We start from the raw sequence: 17,390 nt of genomic DNA, 5'->3' as shown, positions 1-17,390 counted from the left end.
ACTGTCAATCAACATGTCCAACTGTGATTGGCCAGAAATATTGTGGGCCGACCGGGTGTTTTTTGTTATTGTTTTCGTGGAGCTAAAGACGACAGTCGACATCTATTGGACTTCTTAAATTCCCGAGAACAGAATTTGAGCGTATTTTTTCTACAATAGTTAATTTAGCGACACGACAAACAAGCGGGGTTATTTGAAGTTGCTCTGATTTTGAGAAGGACGTATTTTAGCTGTCTTGAATGTAAGTAAACCAGAAACGACGACTCAAGGCAACGCTAGCAGCTGGTTAATTAATGTTACTATTTTTTTTAACCAACTGTACCACAATGTAGACAACTAGTATTGAACATGCCATTCTAATTAGACTCGATAACGTTGTTTATCGTAACTCGGCTGTCGAAGCAAGACTAGCAAGCTGTCAAGTTCAACACGGCTGTTGTGACGTGACGTGGCATTGTTATTGCTCAATAGCTGTCGATTTGTTTTTTCTTGCACCATTTCGACCCAGCACGTGAAAATATGTGAATGCCAAAAACGAGATAAGTGGCTGAACCGCTTGGGGAGGAAAGAGACTGTTTTGAGCTCCAGTCTGTCGTTATTGTTTACTGCATTCCCCCCACCCCGCCCACGCCCGAAAATTAGAATTGAACCCCCGTTTAGCGCTGTCTGGGGTACGTTCTATATCGCGACAATCCGCGATATAGAGATATCATATTAAAACATTGTTTTACTACGGACTTGAAAAACATTTAAAGTTAGCTAAACACACATGAGCCTTAACATTTTGAACACACTGAACATATTTAAAAACAACACAATTGCAATTATTTATTGTCATTTAAAATTGACATGCATCATGTGCACGTTGTGGCATCAGAAACCGTTATATCTTAATTAGCATACTATTGGCTGGTATAATAATGTGCCACACGGGTTCACTCCACATAACAAATAAAGATGCTTTACATAAATAGCGTTAATGTGATTTTTTTTCATTTTGTTACTACATATTATTAATAGCTCACCACTAATAAAGACAAAAATGTACGGACGTGCCTCATGCCTTACAACAGACTTGTCATGTGGTCTGTCACTTGATGAATGAATGTACTGCTTGGTGATGTCATCTTTTCTCATTTGTCCGCCCAGTAAATAAAGCACTTGTCGGTCAGCTTAAGGTTTTTCTTGTGTCGTTGAATTCAGATGGCAAGTCAGTACCAGCGCATGGTACCGCTGGAGGTGAGGAGAGCGGAAGGAGAACGTGTCCGGGCCAAGCATCCTGACAAGATACCGGTCAGCATAACAGCACATTTTTTTTATTTTGTAGATAACAACAAGCTATTAGACTGATTGTTCTTGTTTTTTTTTCTTAACAGATCATCGTGGAGAGAGCCCAGAGGTCACGAGCTCCTGAACTGGATAAGAAGAAGTACTTGGTGCCCTCAGATTTAACAGGTACATTTCAAATGCACTCTACAGTAGTGTACTTTGTAAAGCAAATATACTGCAATGACATAACTGAAGAGAATGTAAAGAAATAAACCGTTTGTGCATCAGGAGTTCATGCTCCAATGCACATTAGCATTGTGCGCCTTTCCATGTGTGTGCTTTGGCCACCGGGGGGCAGTACAACACCTGCATTTATATTAGGCAAAGAAGAGTTCCACAACTAAGTAACTCAGTAAGCTACAGTGCATATATATTTTATACAAATTTGCAAATACCAAACATTTAATTTTGCTCTTTTATTAACTCATTCACTGCCATTGACGGCTATAGACGTCAAAAATTCATTTTAAATATTTCTATTAGCTAAACTCCCCCCCCCCCTTTTTTTATTAACAGGAGTGTGAAAACCTAGAATTTTTTTTATTGTACATTTAGAACAGATATAAAATTTGTGATTAATCGTGAGTTAACTAGTGAAGTCATCCGAGTAATTACAATTAAAATTTTAATCGCCTGACGCCCCTAATTTTTTTATAATCTTTTCTTCTTTTTTTAAACGCGTCAGATGAATAAAAAAATGTCATTGTAATTAATCACATGACTTCAATAATTAACTCACGATTAATCGCAAATTTTATATATGTTCTAAATGTACAGCATTTTTTTTTTAGGTTTTCATACTCTTATTAACAAAAGTGGAAAACTAATAGAAATAGTTCAAATTAATTTTTGACATCTATGGCAGTGAATGAGTTCAATTATTGGTTAGTAAATCATAATTTATTTTCAAACTACGGTAAGTTGAAAAATAAGCATGAATTGTTATTATTTAAATAAACTCGTTTACCCCTTTTACATACTTTATTTATTTTTTTCACATCATCCACAAATCACCGTGTCCCAATTCTTGCCGTTAGTTGTGGCCCTTGTGCACAAAAGTGTACACACCCCTGTTCTCCATCATGCTTCTTTCCTTCCTAATTGCACAAAACAAAATGGCCTCGGCTAGTGCGCTCACGTTACTTTCTGCCGTCGCTCCCTCTCAGTGGGCCAGTTGTGTTTCCTCATCCGCCAGCGTGTGTCGTTGAGACCAGAGGAGGCGCTCTTCTTCTTCGTCAACAACTCCTTGCCCCCCTCTAGCTCCCCACTCTCTGCAGTTTACGAGGTAAGACCGTCATTGATTTTACCCTCAAGCGGTTAGCGCGCGTCTGACTCGTAGTTCTGATGTTAATTGGACAGTTAAGCGTCCTCAATGAACTTAACATGCATATCCAGACGGTCAGAAGGTGAGTAAAATGCATCTCGTGTTGTGTTTGCGTTCCAGGAGCACCACGAAGAAGACTTGTTTCTCTACATGTCCTACAGCAACGAGAGCGTCTACGGCGCCTGAAGGGAACGCGACGTCGGGTCGGCCTGGGCGGCGAGAGCGAGGGGAGACGCGAGACGCCATTATTAATATTACTATAGTAATGTCCAAGAAATCACACGCTGGGGGAAAAAAGGATAACGGTTGCAGTTTCATTTATTGTTAAAATGTTTCCTTTTTTTTTTGGATTAATTTCATGGGAAATGAAAACTGGAAGAAAAAAAAAAGCACAAAATAAAGTGTCGGAAAAGGAAGTTGAACTTGACCTAGCGCTCCCCTCAGCTCTATATTTTTGTATTTAATGAACATATTTTTTTTCTATATGTAAATGGCGCAATCTTGGAGGTTTTTTTGTGGCAAATAAAGATGACAAAAGCATGTTAATGAGCGCTTTATTTTAGCATATCATGTCACACAGCACTTTTGCGCAATACTTCTTCCTTTGCCCTGGATTCGGTTTTACACTGAATACTAAAGATTTTGAGGAAGGCCAAGCACTAAAAAGATTCTTATTAAGGGGAAGTATTCAGTCTTCAATAAACAGCTGAAGATTGGACACGTCTCCTCGATCGCACATCGTCAAGGCCAAACTTCATCTCGACACTTTGTTGTTTTTTTTCTCAGTTTCGATTACGCTTGTGTGACGATAGGCTACAATCAGCTATTCAGCCCCGTCAAGTCCTTTTTGAGGGAAAGTGAAAGTTATCCCTAAAGAAGAAAGGAATCATGGAGATGAAGAAGGTCGCCGGCAAGAAAAAACTAGAGGAGACGGTAGCAATGTTGGAAGTCAAAGGTGAAGGGAACGCGTATGCACTTGCCGACGGCCCATCTTGTAAGTAGAAAATTGTTTCCTTTTACTTTTATAGCCTTAACCAACATGCATTTTCCCTGGAACAAGACACGCATACACTCTTCTCCTTATTTCCTTTTTTTATAATTGTTTGATAATATTTTTTACGGCAAATTACTTAAAAGTTTCTGTTCAAATGTGTCCTCGTTATTTCTGGTTTAGCCGCAGAGGAAGCAGAACCAGGCGACTATGTGGGATTGAAACCATCTGAGGATATCTACTCAAACATTTCTGAAGCAAATAAGCAACCAGGTATGCTTAACGGCACATAAAGAATCTTAAGTGCATCCGCAAAAAAAGATAAAACGGGCTTAAGCGTGCCTGAGAACGTTTTAGGGCGTCTATCCATCAGTGTTTTTTGTGGCTGATAAAATTGATTTATGAGAAACTGACAAGATTTCTTAAAATAACGCCTGCTGACATTTAAGATAAAAGATTCAAAAGCAGAAGTTGCGGGATGGTGTTGAGTGATCAAACTATGGCTGTCTGGTCAAGTAGTTGCTTTTTATGATATATTTGTCATTTTATTTCATTTTCTCTAATTGATTTGAAATTATTTGTGTGTGTTTATATATATATATATATATATATATATATATATATATATATATACACACACACACACATTTTTTACAAGAGTATTCATCTTTGAAGAAACTTCATTAGACAGTCCTCAGCGTTTCATTAAAATGGTAAATAACCAAAATGAAATGGGCATATATTAAATGGGAGGGGGAAAAACATTTGCATTTATTTGAACTTTTCACTGAGCTTTTTGGTGGTGAAGCCTTTGAAACTTCTTCATTTTTTTTTTCATCCTCCGACTGTTTTTTTTTTCTTTTTTCGTGCATCTCCTTCCACATAATTGGTCCAATTCGCATCATTCCAATTTCAACATATTCCAAAAAATCCACAGCACATTCTATGTTACTCCCTTCTTTCTCGACGTTACTTGACCAATTCAAACCATTCCAACTTTAACAGTTCAGATCATTCAAGCCATCTCAATTATCATTACCATTCACACAATTAACAAAATTCCACATCCAGTTTCCACATATTGACTGATTCAAACCATTCCAATGTCAGCTTATTCCAGGTCAGTCCACATGTTTCAATGCTTTATAATTCAGCCTTTCAGCCTTCACACGCAATTTCTCCAGAAATTGCAAATGTCTAGTATTACAATTGTAACAAACGTTCACATCTGATTGTGGCTCGACTCCCTTTATGAATTAGTTACAACCTGAAAGAAACATCTAAAATGATCCGGAAATTCGATATGAGTCATCTAATAAATGTTGCAGTCAGTCACACAGTCGGCAATGTTGAGCTGCTGGACACTTTGTTCTTGTCAAATTTGATCACAAGAGGAAGGTTGGAAAGTTCTCGCTGGCTGGGAATATGTCGGCAATATCTACAACTCATATTTTTTCTCTCTCTCTTGTCAGTCAAACAGACCCAAAGTGCTAGGATGCCTTACCGAGTTGCATGTTTGATCCTGACCGTGCTCTGCTTTGTGCTGTTGCTGGTTGTTGTCGTCCTCCTGGTGAAAAGTGAGTTTCGGCAGGTGCAACCTTACAGGCGAGATTTTATTCACATGATCTCATTAAAAAAAAAAAAAAAAAAAAAAGTCACGTAAACACTCTAAACATGTCTACCCATAAATACATTGGATTGATTTTTTTAATGACTTTCAAACTACATTTTCATGACGTGTAATGGAAAAGGAACATAATTAAAATAACAAACATACAAAAAAAAAAATAAAATACAAAAAATATATATATATACAGTATATATATATATATATATATATATAAAAAAAATGAAAAAAAAGGAGAGCAATGATGATGACATGTCAAATCGGTAAAATTACCGAATTAACAATACTGAGCTCTCCAGAAAAAAAAAAAAGGAAAAGGAACATAACTGAGAATTCAATTGAGTATTTTTTTTTTATTTATGTCCTCAACTCAACTTTATTTATAAAGCACTTTAAAACAACCATGGCTGCATACAAAATCCTGCACATGGAAAAAATAAATAAATAAATCAGCCGGGCAATAAGGAAAGTTAAAAGAAAATAAAGCAAAAATAAATTGCTTAATAAAAGTAGGGAAGCAAATAAAATAAATATTCATGACTATCTTAAGTAGGTAAACAAAAAAGTAAATGCTGCTGGAGTCTTGAAGCGTGACGCTTATACATCCCCCTGAATCTTTCCCTCTAATTTCTAGGGAAAGCTGGATCACCCGCCTGCCCCGTCAACCCGGTGAGCTGGGTTCCGTCAGCGTGCAACGTGGAGCAATGCCGGGCTTTCACTTTTCAAGAACGAAACCGATGTGAGTGCGAGTGTGGGATGGATGGAGCATTATGGTCCATCCATTAAAACTCTTTGACTGCCAAAAACGTTAAATAACGTTTAGTAAAATCCTATGGAGGAGTGCCAAAGACGTAAAAAGACGTTTGTTTTTTTTTCGAAACAGAGGTGAAACTAACCATTTTCTATTGTTGATTACTGAAAAACAGAATAAGGTAGAAACAAACTTTTTTTTCTGATGAAAGATGAGAGTCCAATCTTTCATTTGGTAGTATGTGTGTTTCCATAGTCCAAACACATAATTTTCTATGGACCTTGAAAGATCAGTGAAAATGCTTAAAATCGGCTGGCACCCACGGCATCCCTTTTCTGAAAACGTCTGGCAGTCAAAGAGTTAAGGTCTATCGAACAGTACATTCTTTGTCCTCCCTAGAAAGACAACATTGGCATACTAGCAGGACAAAAAAAATAAAAAAATGACGGTTATTACCTTCACTTTGGCCATATTTCCAGTGAGTAGTACAAGTATATTTATATCCCGCTTTAGGTTACTGCTGCCACCAGTGCCCCTCCGGCTGGGTGAGGCTGGACCAGTCTTGTTTCTTCTGGTCCACGTTCAGGCTGAGCTGGGACGAGAGCCAGAAGAACTGTTCCATGGAGGGAGGATCTCTGGCTGTGGTCAACAGCCCAAAAGTTCAGGTGGTTCTCGCGCCAATCATTGCTCATTGGGACCTCTTGGCACCACTGATAAAAAAAACAATTTGATTGTTGTTGTTGTTGTTGGAATGACAATGTCGGATTTCCATTCCAGACCTTTCTGACTCAAAATGGGAACGGCATGAAATACTGGATCGGTCTGCGGAACGGGACTAAGTGGGCCTGGGTTGACAACTCCACGTTGCAACAGAGGTGGGTGGATGGATGAATGGAAGGTTAACATAAAATATTGATACTTTGGCACATATTTGGACATTTTAGACCAAATTAGAAATTTTCACTTGGGGGTTTACTCACTTTTGTTGCATTTTGCCCAGTTCTTTTGAGGGGACAGTACCTACAAGCTGCACACTAACTTACAATTTAGCTTAGAGATGAAAAGACACAGTATGCGCTTATAGATGGATAGATTTATAAGACAAAGTTAGATTTTTATTTATTTATGTATTTATTTTTGCTTTGTAGCTACTGGAAAACCCGGCAGACATCGGGAGATTGTGCAATACTGAGCAGCAACGATCAGGACAAGAACAACTGGTTGATGTCATCCTGCGGTTCGTACACCTACTACATCTGCCAAGTACGCCTCTGAACGTCAGTTTGTCAGGTGCAACGTTCCATGCATGCAAAAATGAAGCCGTTTCAGCGGAAAGATGATCTGCCAGTTGAGACGCATAGCGCTGTATTTCGTCCGTTTTACTTTTATAGTACACGCTTAACCTTTCGTATAGCACCTCTCATTGTTTGACATACTTTTTTAATGTAGATGCTTTCAATTTCAATAAGCATTTTGAACAGTTAAACAACAATGTTAAACCATTGGAACCAAATTTTCTTGTTTTGGAATGCAGGTACATTTGGCATCAGTAAATTATCATGTTCTTTATTTTGTATTTTTTTTTTAAATTACAATAATCATGACATTTTCATCCAAAATTTGCAAGAAAAATATGTATTTGTTTATCTCTCCCTGCCACATATATAAGAGGCAGAGCAATTACAACACATTCACTGCCAATGACGTCTATAGCCGTCAATGTCAGTGAATGAGTTAAATGTCAGTATTTTTTTTGTGTGTGTCAATAAATGAACACAATATCATCACAATTTCAGTTTATATTCTTTTGTAACATTTTTATTTGGTGATGTGATAATATGGCTGAACTCTTGGATTTTGCTTCAATAAAGATTTATTGTCATTTAAATATGTTTGGGTAACACTTTACTCTCCTGCTATATAAAAATAAGACACTCTTTTCTCCAGGTTAATACTGCAAGAAAAATTGCACCATTTTACTCTAAAAACAAAAAGATATAATAATATGAAGTCATTCACTGGCTGTGTCTAGACGAACTGAATGTCTTGCTCGTCCTCGGGTTCCTCCCGCTCAGCCTCGGTACCTAAAGCACTTTGCCGAATCAGCTGCCAGCCCGTCATGGATCTGCTGTTCCTCGGTCTGACCTTGAGGTTGATGTCGACCTTTTCGCTTCCTTCCTTTTCTTCTTTTTCGCCCTCCTGGGCTAACACTTTAATGTATCTGCGCATCTTCTGCATCAAGGGGTCGTTTCTGTCCTCAACACTGGAAAGTGAGTCAGAGATCAGGCTTTGTCCAATCAGATTTCAGCCTGCGTGTTGCCGTGCCAATCTAATCTGCCCGTTAGAATGTAACAAACTATTTTGCAACATAACCTATTATTTAACCAATCACTTTTCAGAATTGTCCTCCTAGGGCCAGCTAACTAGCCCACAAGTATATAGCCATTTTTCCGTCTTCTGATTGGTTGGCCAAAACCAGCCTAGTTCGGAAAATGTGATCAAACTTTTTCCACGTCTTTGTTGCGCGCGTCTTACCGGAGGTACCAGCGCTCGGTCAGGCCGTAGCTGAGCCCGCACACTCCAAGTCGAGGCCAAAGACAGCGGGGCAGCCTCCTCTCCAGCATCAGCGTAGTGGCCACCACCTGCACAGCGGTTACCATGACAACGCAACACACACCACAGCCATCGCGAGCCGTTTAAGCATTGAACTCATTCACTGCCATCGACGGCTATAGACGTCAAATTCATTTCAACTATTTCTATTAGTTTTACATTTTTTCCACTTTTGTTAACAAGAGTATGAAAACCTAAACATTTTTTTTTTTAGAAATACAGATATAAAATGTGTGATTAATCGTGGGATTTATTACAATTGAAATTTTTACGCGACTTAAAGATTATTAAAAATTCGGGGCGTTAAAATTTTAATCGTAATTAATCGCACGACTTCACTAGTTAACTCACAATCACAAATTTTATATCTGTTCTAAATGTACAATAAAAAAAAAAAAGGGTTTTATACTCCTGTTAACAAAAGCAGAATTTTTTTTAAACTAATAGAAATAGTTCAAATGAATTTTTGACGTCCATAGCCGTCAATGGCAGTGAATGAGTTAATCAATAACCAGCTGTCCATATATATATACGTATATAGAATTTTTTAACCTAATTCCGGTTACTTAATTCTGTCTGTTAGCGAGAGCCACTACATCGTGATAACTTACATTGATGTTTCTGCATCTGGCAATTTATTATTATATTATATTATTAGTATGGGATTTTTTTTTAATGGGCTTTAGGTGAACTGATGAATACACACACGCTCGCACGCACGCACGCACACACACACACACACACACACACACACACGCACATACACATACTCACCCACATACAAAAAAAAAAGGTATATACTGTATATATGTATTTTAAAAAAAAAAGAAAAAAAAAAACATTTATTAATTTTTTTTTAATTGATTTGTTGGATTTTTTTTTTTTTTTTTTTTTTTAAAAAGGAGAGCAATGATGATGTCAAATTGAATGAACAATACTGAGCTCTAAAAATAAATAAATAATAATAATAAAAAATAACCAGCTGTCCAGATCTGCAACTCTCACCTGAGTCCTCCAGAGCTCGTCCCTCTCCTGGGCTACCCGCCAGTGGGTGTCACTCATCATGGCGATCAGCAGGTTGAGCAGGAGGATGTAGGAGACCACGGAGAAGGCGCAGTGCAGCACGTGGACGATAGGGGGCGTGGTGAAGCTGTGGTCCACCGGCAGGTCGATGAGGCCCACGCTGAGCTCAAACTGGGAGAAGAGCGTGATGGGGAAGGAACGATACGCTGGCATGGACTCTGGATCCTGAGTCATGTACACCATCCACAGGGCTGAGAAGCCAAACAGAGGGTAAAGACTCTGTTGCTCGTATATATATATTTTTTTATTGAATTTGGAGTTGGCACTATCTCACAAAAGTAGTACGGCCATCACATATTTGTAAATATTTCGTTATATTGTGTCAACCTTGAAGTTTTATGATCACTGTTATTTTACAGCACATACTTTATTTATTTATTTATTTATTTTAACAAACTCTCACATCAGAGACCTTGCATGACGAGTTTCATAAACTGGGAAGAGAAAATGGTTAATTGTGCCATATTTTCACAGTTTCACCAAGGGGTGTACTCACTTTTTGTTGCTAGTGGTTTAGACATGAATTTACATTGCCCCCTCAAAATAACTCAACAGTCATTAGTGTCTAAATGCAACAAAAGTGAGTGCACCCCAAAATATCTTTTTTTTTTTGTGTGGCCACTATTATTTTCCAGCACTACCTTAAGCACTGTTACGTTTGAGCAAAATGTCATTTCTTCACTGCTGCCTAATGAAAACATGACAACATATTTACAAAAATGTGAGGCGTGTATTCACTTTTGTGAGATGCTGTATGCCTAGAACGGATATACTCACAAGTTGAAAAACCAAGAAGTACAATGAAACTCAGCCACATAAACTTCGTCAGGTCTCCAAATATAATCTAGGAGGAAATGAGGCCAAGATGTGACCGTGAGAACTGCAAAATATGAACACAGGTGTGTCCAAAACCAACAAAACTCCATCAAGTCTTATAGCGCAAAATTCAGTTAAATAATTTATTTAATTTAAGGTAATATTGGGTAAATTGTTATTGTTTTATCTAAATTTTTGCATGCACTAAATCACAAAAACCCAGGGTTGGTTGATGTTTTTATTTTTTTAATTTAATGTAATTAAATAACAGGTTGTAGTTATTTTATTTTAATTAATTAATTTATTATTATTATTTCTTAAAAATCAGTAGCATTCTTGCTTGGCTCAATACTGGGTCACTGAGTCAGTTTAAAAAAATAAAAATGAAACAAAACTCTCACACACATGCCAGTATGAAGAAAATCTAATGTATGCATTACTCATGAAGGCAATACTTACCCCCCCCCCCAAGCCCCCCCCCCCACACACACACTGTATCTCTAAAAATAATACTATTTTAACTCGAGTGTACAGAAGAACACTGACTTCCAGACACAAAAAAAAAAACATTACAAATTGACAATGTCAGTTCAAAGGCCATTTTTTGTTCACACCTTCTGGATCATAATAACGTACGGGCCGAGCATTTCAAAGCCGCGGGCGAAGAACATGACGTTGCTCCAGCCCAGCACCAAACACACGGCCATGACCTCGGCCTCGCCCTGCACGCCGCACGCTCGGAACACACAAAGCAGCACCACCAGACACGCGTAGCTCACACTGCAAAAAACAAGCAACAACAACACATTTTAGAGTGTATTATAATCCATACGGCTTTTGCGGCCATTTTGTGAACGTACAGGATGACGTGGAAGGGGCCGCCCAGTGCCGTCTGACCAAAGTAGCGCTTTGCTCCCACTCTCAAGATGTCAGGGATCTGATATCGGGGAAGAGGGATTGGCAGCAAAAGTGGACATAAAAAGTCTACACACCCCTGTTTAAATGCCAGTTTTGATGAATTACTTCAAACCTGTTTCCTATTATCGCCTGTTCAATTAAGTGGAAAAAAAAAATTCCCCCAAAAAATAAACTGAGATAATGTGGTTGCACAAGTGAGCACACCCTTTTATAAGTGGTGAAGTGGCTGGTTTCAGAAACGACCAATCACATTTGAACTCAAGTTAAATGGAAGTCAGCACAGACCTGGCACCTAAAGTGCCTTAATCCTAAATAAAGTTTAGATGTTCAAGCAGGCTGTTTCTAACACAAAAGCACACCTGTCACAAAAACCTGGCTCTGAAAAGTGCAGTGTAGACTGTTTATATCCATAAAAAAATCGCCATACTTCCAGCAACAGGATGACCAAAGCTCCCAGGACACTGATGATCTCTCCTACCAGACGCAGGTTGTCCGCATATGTCACATAACTCTCCTGGGAGATGAATGGAGAATTATTTGACTTGCCCTTTTGTAGACAAGCGCTATCGAAAATAAATGCGCTGATGCTTTTGTATTTTAAGCTGCCAACGCACATGGAGCGCCTTCTGGACTCGAATGGTTTTATCCAAATCTGATGATGTGTAGTTCTCAGGAACGTCCTTTAGGGGGCGATATGTGCAACACAATGTGAACATTCCAATGTAGAGCAGGTAGAAAACCATCAGGAGTCTGGAAAGATAACATAACAAGTCTGAAGTAGCGCTAACCAAGTGTGCGGTTGTTTACTTGCGACATGATGGTATACCTGAAGTAATGCTTTCCATATAGGTTCCACTTGAGGCTGACCAGCTGCCTCACAGGGGTCACCTCCAGTATTCGCCTCGCCTGAAGAACAAAATATATTGACATATCCCATCCCTTCTTCCATTTTGACATCTTATCCCCTAATTGAGAAGACTCAATAAAATGAACAGTAACACTACACTGCACCTCTTTTTGTGGACTTCCCACAATCAGCTCCAGCACTGACACGTTGTCGGCCCACGAGTCGATCTCGCTCAGATCGTAGAGGTGAGAGGTCAAAGGTCCCAGACTCCACTGGACCAAGCGCCTTTTGTTCACTAGGTGCTGAAAGGCCTGTTTGAAGACGAAGAGGAGAGAAACAATTCACTTCACCTTTTTATTAAATAGGTGGCAAACATCAGCTAAATCAGTGGTTCTTAACCTTTTTTTTAGTGACGTACCCCCTGTGAAATATATTTTTTTTGTCAGCCAAGTAGCGCCTAACCAGCGCAAAGCATTTCTGATTGAAAAACAAACCAACAAAAAAAACGAGTGTTGTGCCATCATTGTCTGATTTATTATTAAACTTTGTGAAAAACAAAACAACAAAAAAACGAGTGCTGTGCCATCATTGTCTGATTTATTATTAAACTTTGGAAATCTATTTGTATTTATGTGATAGATAGATGGATAGATAGATAGCTGCTAGCTAGCTGCCAAATAGATAGCTGCTAGCTAGCCGCTAGATAGATAGCTGCTAGCTAGCCACTAGATAGATAGCGGCTAGCTAGCTGCTAGATAGTCCTAACCCTAATCCTAACCCTTGACAAAATGAGTAGAAAGTACAATATATCTGTTTTCCAATTTAGAGACGAATAAATATTCAAGTAAATTACAAATATCTAATAAATGTAATTGTATGTGACATCCCCCCATTGCGAAACAGGTTGGGCCTCATATGCGCTCACCACAGTGTTCCCTTCTTTGGCCGCCAGTTTAAAAGGCGTGAGACCTCGGGAGTTGGGCACCATGTCAAGCGGTACCGACTGGTCCATCTCTGAATCGCGGGCCATTATTAGGTCAATCGCTTGGCATGCAATCGTCTTGTTGGGCTGCAGGACTAAAATGTGAAGCACCGTGTTACCTTTGAAGGGAAGAAGACACGAGATGAGTTAATTACTGTAGAATAGTTGAAATAGTGTCAAATATATTCTGTGCTTTCTTTTCACAACATCACATACCACGATAGTCTTGGACCCTGGTGCTGGCCCCCGCGTTGATGATCATGGAGATGATGTCCTCATTGCCGGCACATGCGGCAAAAGAAAGAATGTGTTCCCCTGAGGACATTAGGACAAGGGCATTGTTATACTCCTCCTTGTTTCAATTCAAAACCCCTCTTTTTTAATTACCGGTACTGTTGAATTGAATGAAGACATTTTACAAATAATTCTCATCTTTGGCATAGTGGCCCAATTTTGACATTTTCACTTAGGGGTGTGCTCACTTTTGTTGCCAGCTTGCACACGTCATTTACATTGTTATACGAACTGCACACTAACATTGTAGCAAACTGCCATTTCTTCAATGTTGAATATTATGAAAAATATTTCCAAAAATATGAGGAATGTACATACTTTTGTGATACATCTTAACATCATGCTCAGTTTTGATTTGTAAAGTTATTACATAATGTCCAGTGAATACCTCTCAAGTGTGTACAACGTTTCTCACCATAATATAGAAGTCCTCCAATCCTCTTTCGGAAGTACAGGCCAGTGACTCTGGGCGTGGCCACGTCCGCCCCGCGACTAACCAGATAATGGACCAGGTAGAAGTTTTGATTGACAACAGCGATGTGGAGAGGAGTGACACCTTGGAAGAGGTCGGAGGTCATGGGCTCGTTGATGAGTCCAGGGGCGCTGTCAATCAGGGCCACAGCCGCGTCCAGGTTGTCGTTCATGGCGGCCACGTGAAGCGCCGTTTCGCCCAGAGCGCCTGAAGCACAACGAGGCGTGTTGGCATCGGACGACAGGTGGTCAGACAGACAGATGAGTGAACAGACAGACAGACAGGTGTACCTCTCTCAAAGATGTTGGTGGAAGAACAGCCCAGCAGCTTCTTGATGCAGCCGGCGCTGTTCTTCTTCGCCGCGTAGAAGAGAGGAATGTCAGTGATGCTGGAAGATAAGTTTTTCACTTAACTGGCTGCACATAAGCATCTGATGGATTTTTTAATTTTTTTTTATAAATCAAAATAATAAACACCCAACCATACATAATTTTCTACACTGATGTCAGTGTTGGGAAGTAAATTCATTACTGTACTTATGTTGATTTTTCAGGTATCTCTTTGTTGGTTTTTATGGTGTTGTTTTTTTATGCTAGGTTTTGTTTCTATTAGATTTAGAATTCGTTATTTAAAAAATAAACAGACAAAAACAAAGGGCATTTTCCCTCTAATATTATAGTTTTAGTTAATTAAAAAAAACATGTAAAATATACTTAGTTAGTTTTATTTATTTAAATCACTCTCTTTTTTATTTTATTTTTTATTTTATTTTTTATTTATTAACCCTACTTTGAAACCCTAACCCTAGTTTGAAACTCTATTTTGAAACCCCAACCCTAGTTTAAAACCCTACTTTGAAACTCTAACCCTAGTTTAAAACACGACTTTGAAACCCTAACCTGTTTAAAACCCTACTTTGAAACCCTAACCCTAGTTTAAAACCCTACTTTGTAACCCTAACCCTAGTTTAAAACCCTACTTTGTAACCCTAACCCTAGTTTAAAACCCTACTTTGAAACCCTAAACCGAGTTTAAAACCCTATTTTAAAACCCTAACCCTAGTTTAAAACCCCAATTTGTAACCCTAACTCTAGTTTAAAACCCGACTTTGAAACCCTAACCCTAGTTTAAAACCCTACTTTGAAACCCTAAACCGAGTTTAAAACCCTATTTTAAAACCCTAACCCTAGTTTAAAACCCCAATTTGTAACCCTAACTCTAGTTTAAAACCCGACTTTGAAACCCTAACCCTAGTTTAAAACCCGACTTTGAAACCCTAACCCTAGTTTAAAACCCTACTTTGTAACCCTAACCCTAGTTTAAAACCCTACTTTGAAACCCTAACCCTAGTTTGAAACTCTATTTTGAAACCCCAACCCTAGTTATTTTATTTTGTTTTTATTTTTTTTAAGGGGTGGCACGGTGGATGACTGGTTTGCACGTCCGCCTCCCAGTGCAAAGGACGTGAGGTCGAGTCCGGGCTTCAGCCTTCCTGGGTTGAGTTTGCATGTTCTCCCCGTGCTTGCGTGGGTTTTCTCAGGGTTCTTCCCACATTCCAAAAACATGCATGACAGGTTAATTGAACACTCCAAATTGTCCATAGGTGTGATTGTGAGTATGGTTGTTTGTCTCTGTGTGCCCTGCGATTGGCTGGCAACCAGTTCAGGGTGTACCCCGCCTACTGCCCGAAGCCAGCTGGGATAGGCTCCAGCACCCCCCGCGACCCTTGTGAGGAAAAGCGGTTAAGAAAATGGATGGACTCTCTTTTTTATTTTGTCAACCAAAAAATATTTTTAAAATTCTTGATTTTGTTATTTTTTGTTCACTACAATAACCTTGATTGATAACCTGAGCATTCATTTTGTGGAAGACTTTTTCTTTTTTTTTTTTTTTTTTAACTTTGATTCAACTTAATTTTATTTTTGGAGCACTTTCAAAGAGGAGAGGAAGCCAGACGAGGAGTTCTTTGCTCCCTCTTAACGTGCTCCAATTAGGAGGTGAGCAACTGGAGATGTTTGACTGACTTCAAAGTAAAGTACAATACAGTAATCCATCTGAGATATGATAAAGCCATACATTACTATATTATTAAAAGTCCACACACCCATGTCCAAATATCAGTTTTTTGATATAAAAATGTATGTGATAAATCATTTCTGAATGGGGAAGTAAAAATAAACAAATTACAGTATATTTGAACAGGGGTGTGCAGACTTTTTATATCCACTGTAATTGATATAAAAAAAAAAAAATTAAGGGTGAAACAGACTTCTTACCACTTGGTGTGCGTCAGAAAAGTCTCATCCAGCATCTCGTTCCATCCTTTCTTGTTCTGAAGGCGAAACTTCATCTGACTCCACCAGTGGTTGAGCTCGCTGGGAGCCGACCTGGCCAGCGCAGGTGACATGCTCGTCCACAAAGGAAAAATCAAAGTTGCTTTCACCGCACAGAGGTTCCAAAAAGTCTCAGAAGGGGAGGTGAGCTTTGTTTTATACCAGCCCGTCACAAGGGAGGGGACACCTGCAAGGGCTTGAGAGTGCCAGGTGAGACAGTACGAGAAGTGACGCAAGACATTGACCTGAAATCAAGCTTATTTTGAGTGCACGGTTACACAACCAAAGTCTTTTGGAAGAAGTGAAATCATTCAGGTAGCGATTTTAAATTTTTTAAGTGAACTTACTCCCAGGCCTGTCTACATTCTGTCAGCTTGCACAAAAACCCGCATGGCCACGATGGCAAATCCTGCAGCATCATGAAAGGTTTCAAAGAGCAGTTTTGGGGAAACCAGTTTGGAATTTGCAAGCGTTTCAATCAGATATGAAGCCAGTCGGAACTCGATGTTGCAGTCAACAGGCGTCACTGCACATATTTTAATTTGACACTTTGTAAAAAGCATAATCATCACTTGGAGGTTGATGAGGGAACGTCACCGTGCAAAACACAACCCTAACCCTAACCTTACTTTAAAACCCTACTTTGAAGGCATAACATTAGTTTTAAACTGTACTTTGAAAACCAAACCGTAGTTTGAAACCCTACTTTGAAGACATATCCCTAGTCTAAAACCCTATATTGAAAACCGAACCTTAGTTTAAAACCCTATTTTGTAACCCTAACCATAGTTTAAAACATTACTTTGTAACCCTAACTCTAGTTTAAAACCCTATTTTGAAAGTATAACACTAATTTAAAACCCTACATTGAAACCCTAACACTAGTTTAAAACCCTACTTTGAAAACCTAACCCTACTTTAAAACCCTTACCCTAGTTTAAAACCCTAATTTGTAACCTTAACCCTAGTTTAAAACCCGACTTTGAAACCCTAACCCTAGTTTAAAACCC

General features: G+C 38.9%; 3 protein-coding genes across 4 annotated transcripts; 2 read left to right on the top strand and 1 right to left on the bottom strand.

The window, feature by feature from the left end:
* The first annotated feature begins 44 nt into the window (after positions 1-44).
* Positions 45-3,193, top strand: LOC144057794 (gamma-aminobutyric acid receptor-associated protein-like 1). Its single transcript, XM_077575701.1, has 5 exons — positions 45-241; positions 1,204-1,293; positions 1,377-1,455; positions 2,496-2,614; positions 2,774-3,193. The coding sequence occupies exons 2-5, from the start codon at positions 1,204-1,206 to the stop codon at positions 2,837-2,839; spliced, it is 354 nt and encodes a 117-aa protein (XP_077431827.1). The 5' UTR covers positions 45-241; the 3' UTR covers positions 2,840-3,193.
* Positions 3,194-3,344: 151 nt separating this feature from the next.
* Positions 3,345-7,812, top strand: LOC144057793 (uncharacterized). The gene is made up of 7 exons (XM_077575700.1): positions 3,345-3,647; positions 3,828-3,917; positions 5,117-5,221; positions 5,906-6,010; positions 6,536-6,687; positions 6,800-6,897; positions 7,171-7,812. Exons 1-7 carry the CDS (start codon positions 3,542-3,544, stop codon positions 7,295-7,297), a joined length of 783 nt encoding a protein of 260 aa, XP_077431826.1. The 5' UTR covers positions 3,345-3,541; the 3' UTR covers positions 7,298-7,812.
* Positions 7,557-16,856, bottom strand: trpv6 (transient receptor potential cation channel, subfamily V, member 6). Of its 2 annotated transcripts, XM_077575698.1 has the most exons (16): positions 16,728-16,856; positions 16,324-16,625; positions 14,338-14,435; positions 13,991-14,254; positions 13,498-13,596; positions 13,225-13,400; positions 12,464-12,610; positions 12,279-12,358; positions 12,067-12,202; positions 11,880-11,966; positions 11,395-11,471; positions 11,149-11,314; positions 10,496-10,562; positions 9,641-9,909; positions 8,558-8,664; positions 7,557-8,285 (listed from the first exon to the last, which is right to left on the bottom strand). In XM_077575698.1, the coding sequence occupies exons 2-16, from the start codon at positions 16,452-16,454 to the stop codon at positions 8,051-8,053; spliced, it is 2,139 nt and encodes a 712-aa protein (XP_077431824.1). In that variant the 5' UTR covers positions 16,455-16,625; positions 16,728-16,856; the 3' UTR covers positions 7,557-8,050. The 2 variants fall into 2 exon arrangements, with proteins under 2 accessions (XP_077431824.1, XP_077431825.1); XM_077575699.1 differs by lacking the exon at positions 16,728-16,856 and having other exon boundaries at positions 14,338-14,401; positions 16,324-16,397.
* Positions 16,857-17,390: the final 534 nt, after the last annotated feature.

This window comes from Vanacampus margaritifer, chromosome 9, assembly GCF_051991255.1.
Source record: "Vanacampus margaritifer isolate UIUO_Vmar chromosome 9, RoL_Vmar_1.0, whole genome shotgun sequence".
Lineage (NCBI taxonomy): Eukaryota > Metazoa > Chordata > Actinopteri > Syngnathiformes > Syngnathidae > Vanacampus > Vanacampus margaritifer.
Note: the sequence above shows the minus strand (reverse complement) of the source record. Positions and strands in the feature narration are given on the sequence as shown.

What these genes read in the sequence shown, in the direction of transcription:
- trpv6 (XM_077575698.1), bottom strand. Translation starts at nt 16,454, where the DNA reads ATGTCACCTGCGCTGGCCAGGTCGGCTCCCAGCGAGCTCAACCACTGG. An exon ending in CAGGGTCCAAGACTATCGTG is followed by an intron (nt 13,401 to 13,497) that starts GTATGTGATGTT and finishes TTCCCTTCAAAG; the next exon opens with GTAACACGGTGCTTCACATT. An exon ending in TATGGAAAGCATTACTTCAG is followed by an intron (nt 12,203 to 12,278) that starts GTATACCATCAT and finishes TTATCTTTCCAG; the next exon opens with ACTCCTGATGGTTTTCTACC.
- LOC144057793 (XM_077575700.1), top strand. Translation starts at nt 3,542, where the DNA reads ATGGAGATGAAGAAGGTCGCCGGCAAGAAAAAACTAGAGGAGACGGTA. An exon ending in TGTCGTCCTCCTGGTGAAAA is followed by an intron (nt 5,222 to 5,905) that starts GTGAGTTTCGGC and finishes TCTAATTTCTAG; the next exon opens with GGAAAGCTGGATCACCCGCC. An exon ending in TTTTCAAGAACGAAACCGAT is followed by an intron (nt 6,011 to 6,535) that starts GTGAGTGCGAGT and finishes ATCCCGCTTTAG; the next exon opens with GTTACTGCTGCCACCAGTGC.
- LOC144057794 (XM_077575701.1), top strand. Translation starts at nt 1,204, where the DNA reads ATGGCAAGTCAGTACCAGCGCATGGTACCGCTGGAGGTGAGGAGAGCG. An exon ending in AGCATCCTGACAAGATACCG is followed by an intron (nt 1,294 to 1,376) that starts GTCAGCATAACA and finishes TTTTCTTAACAG; the next exon opens with ATCATCGTGGAGAGAGCCCA. An exon ending in GGTGCCCTCAGATTTAACAG is followed by an intron (nt 1,456 to 2,495) that starts GTACATTTCAAA and finishes GCTCCCTCTCAG; the next exon opens with TGGGCCAGTTGTGTTTCCTC.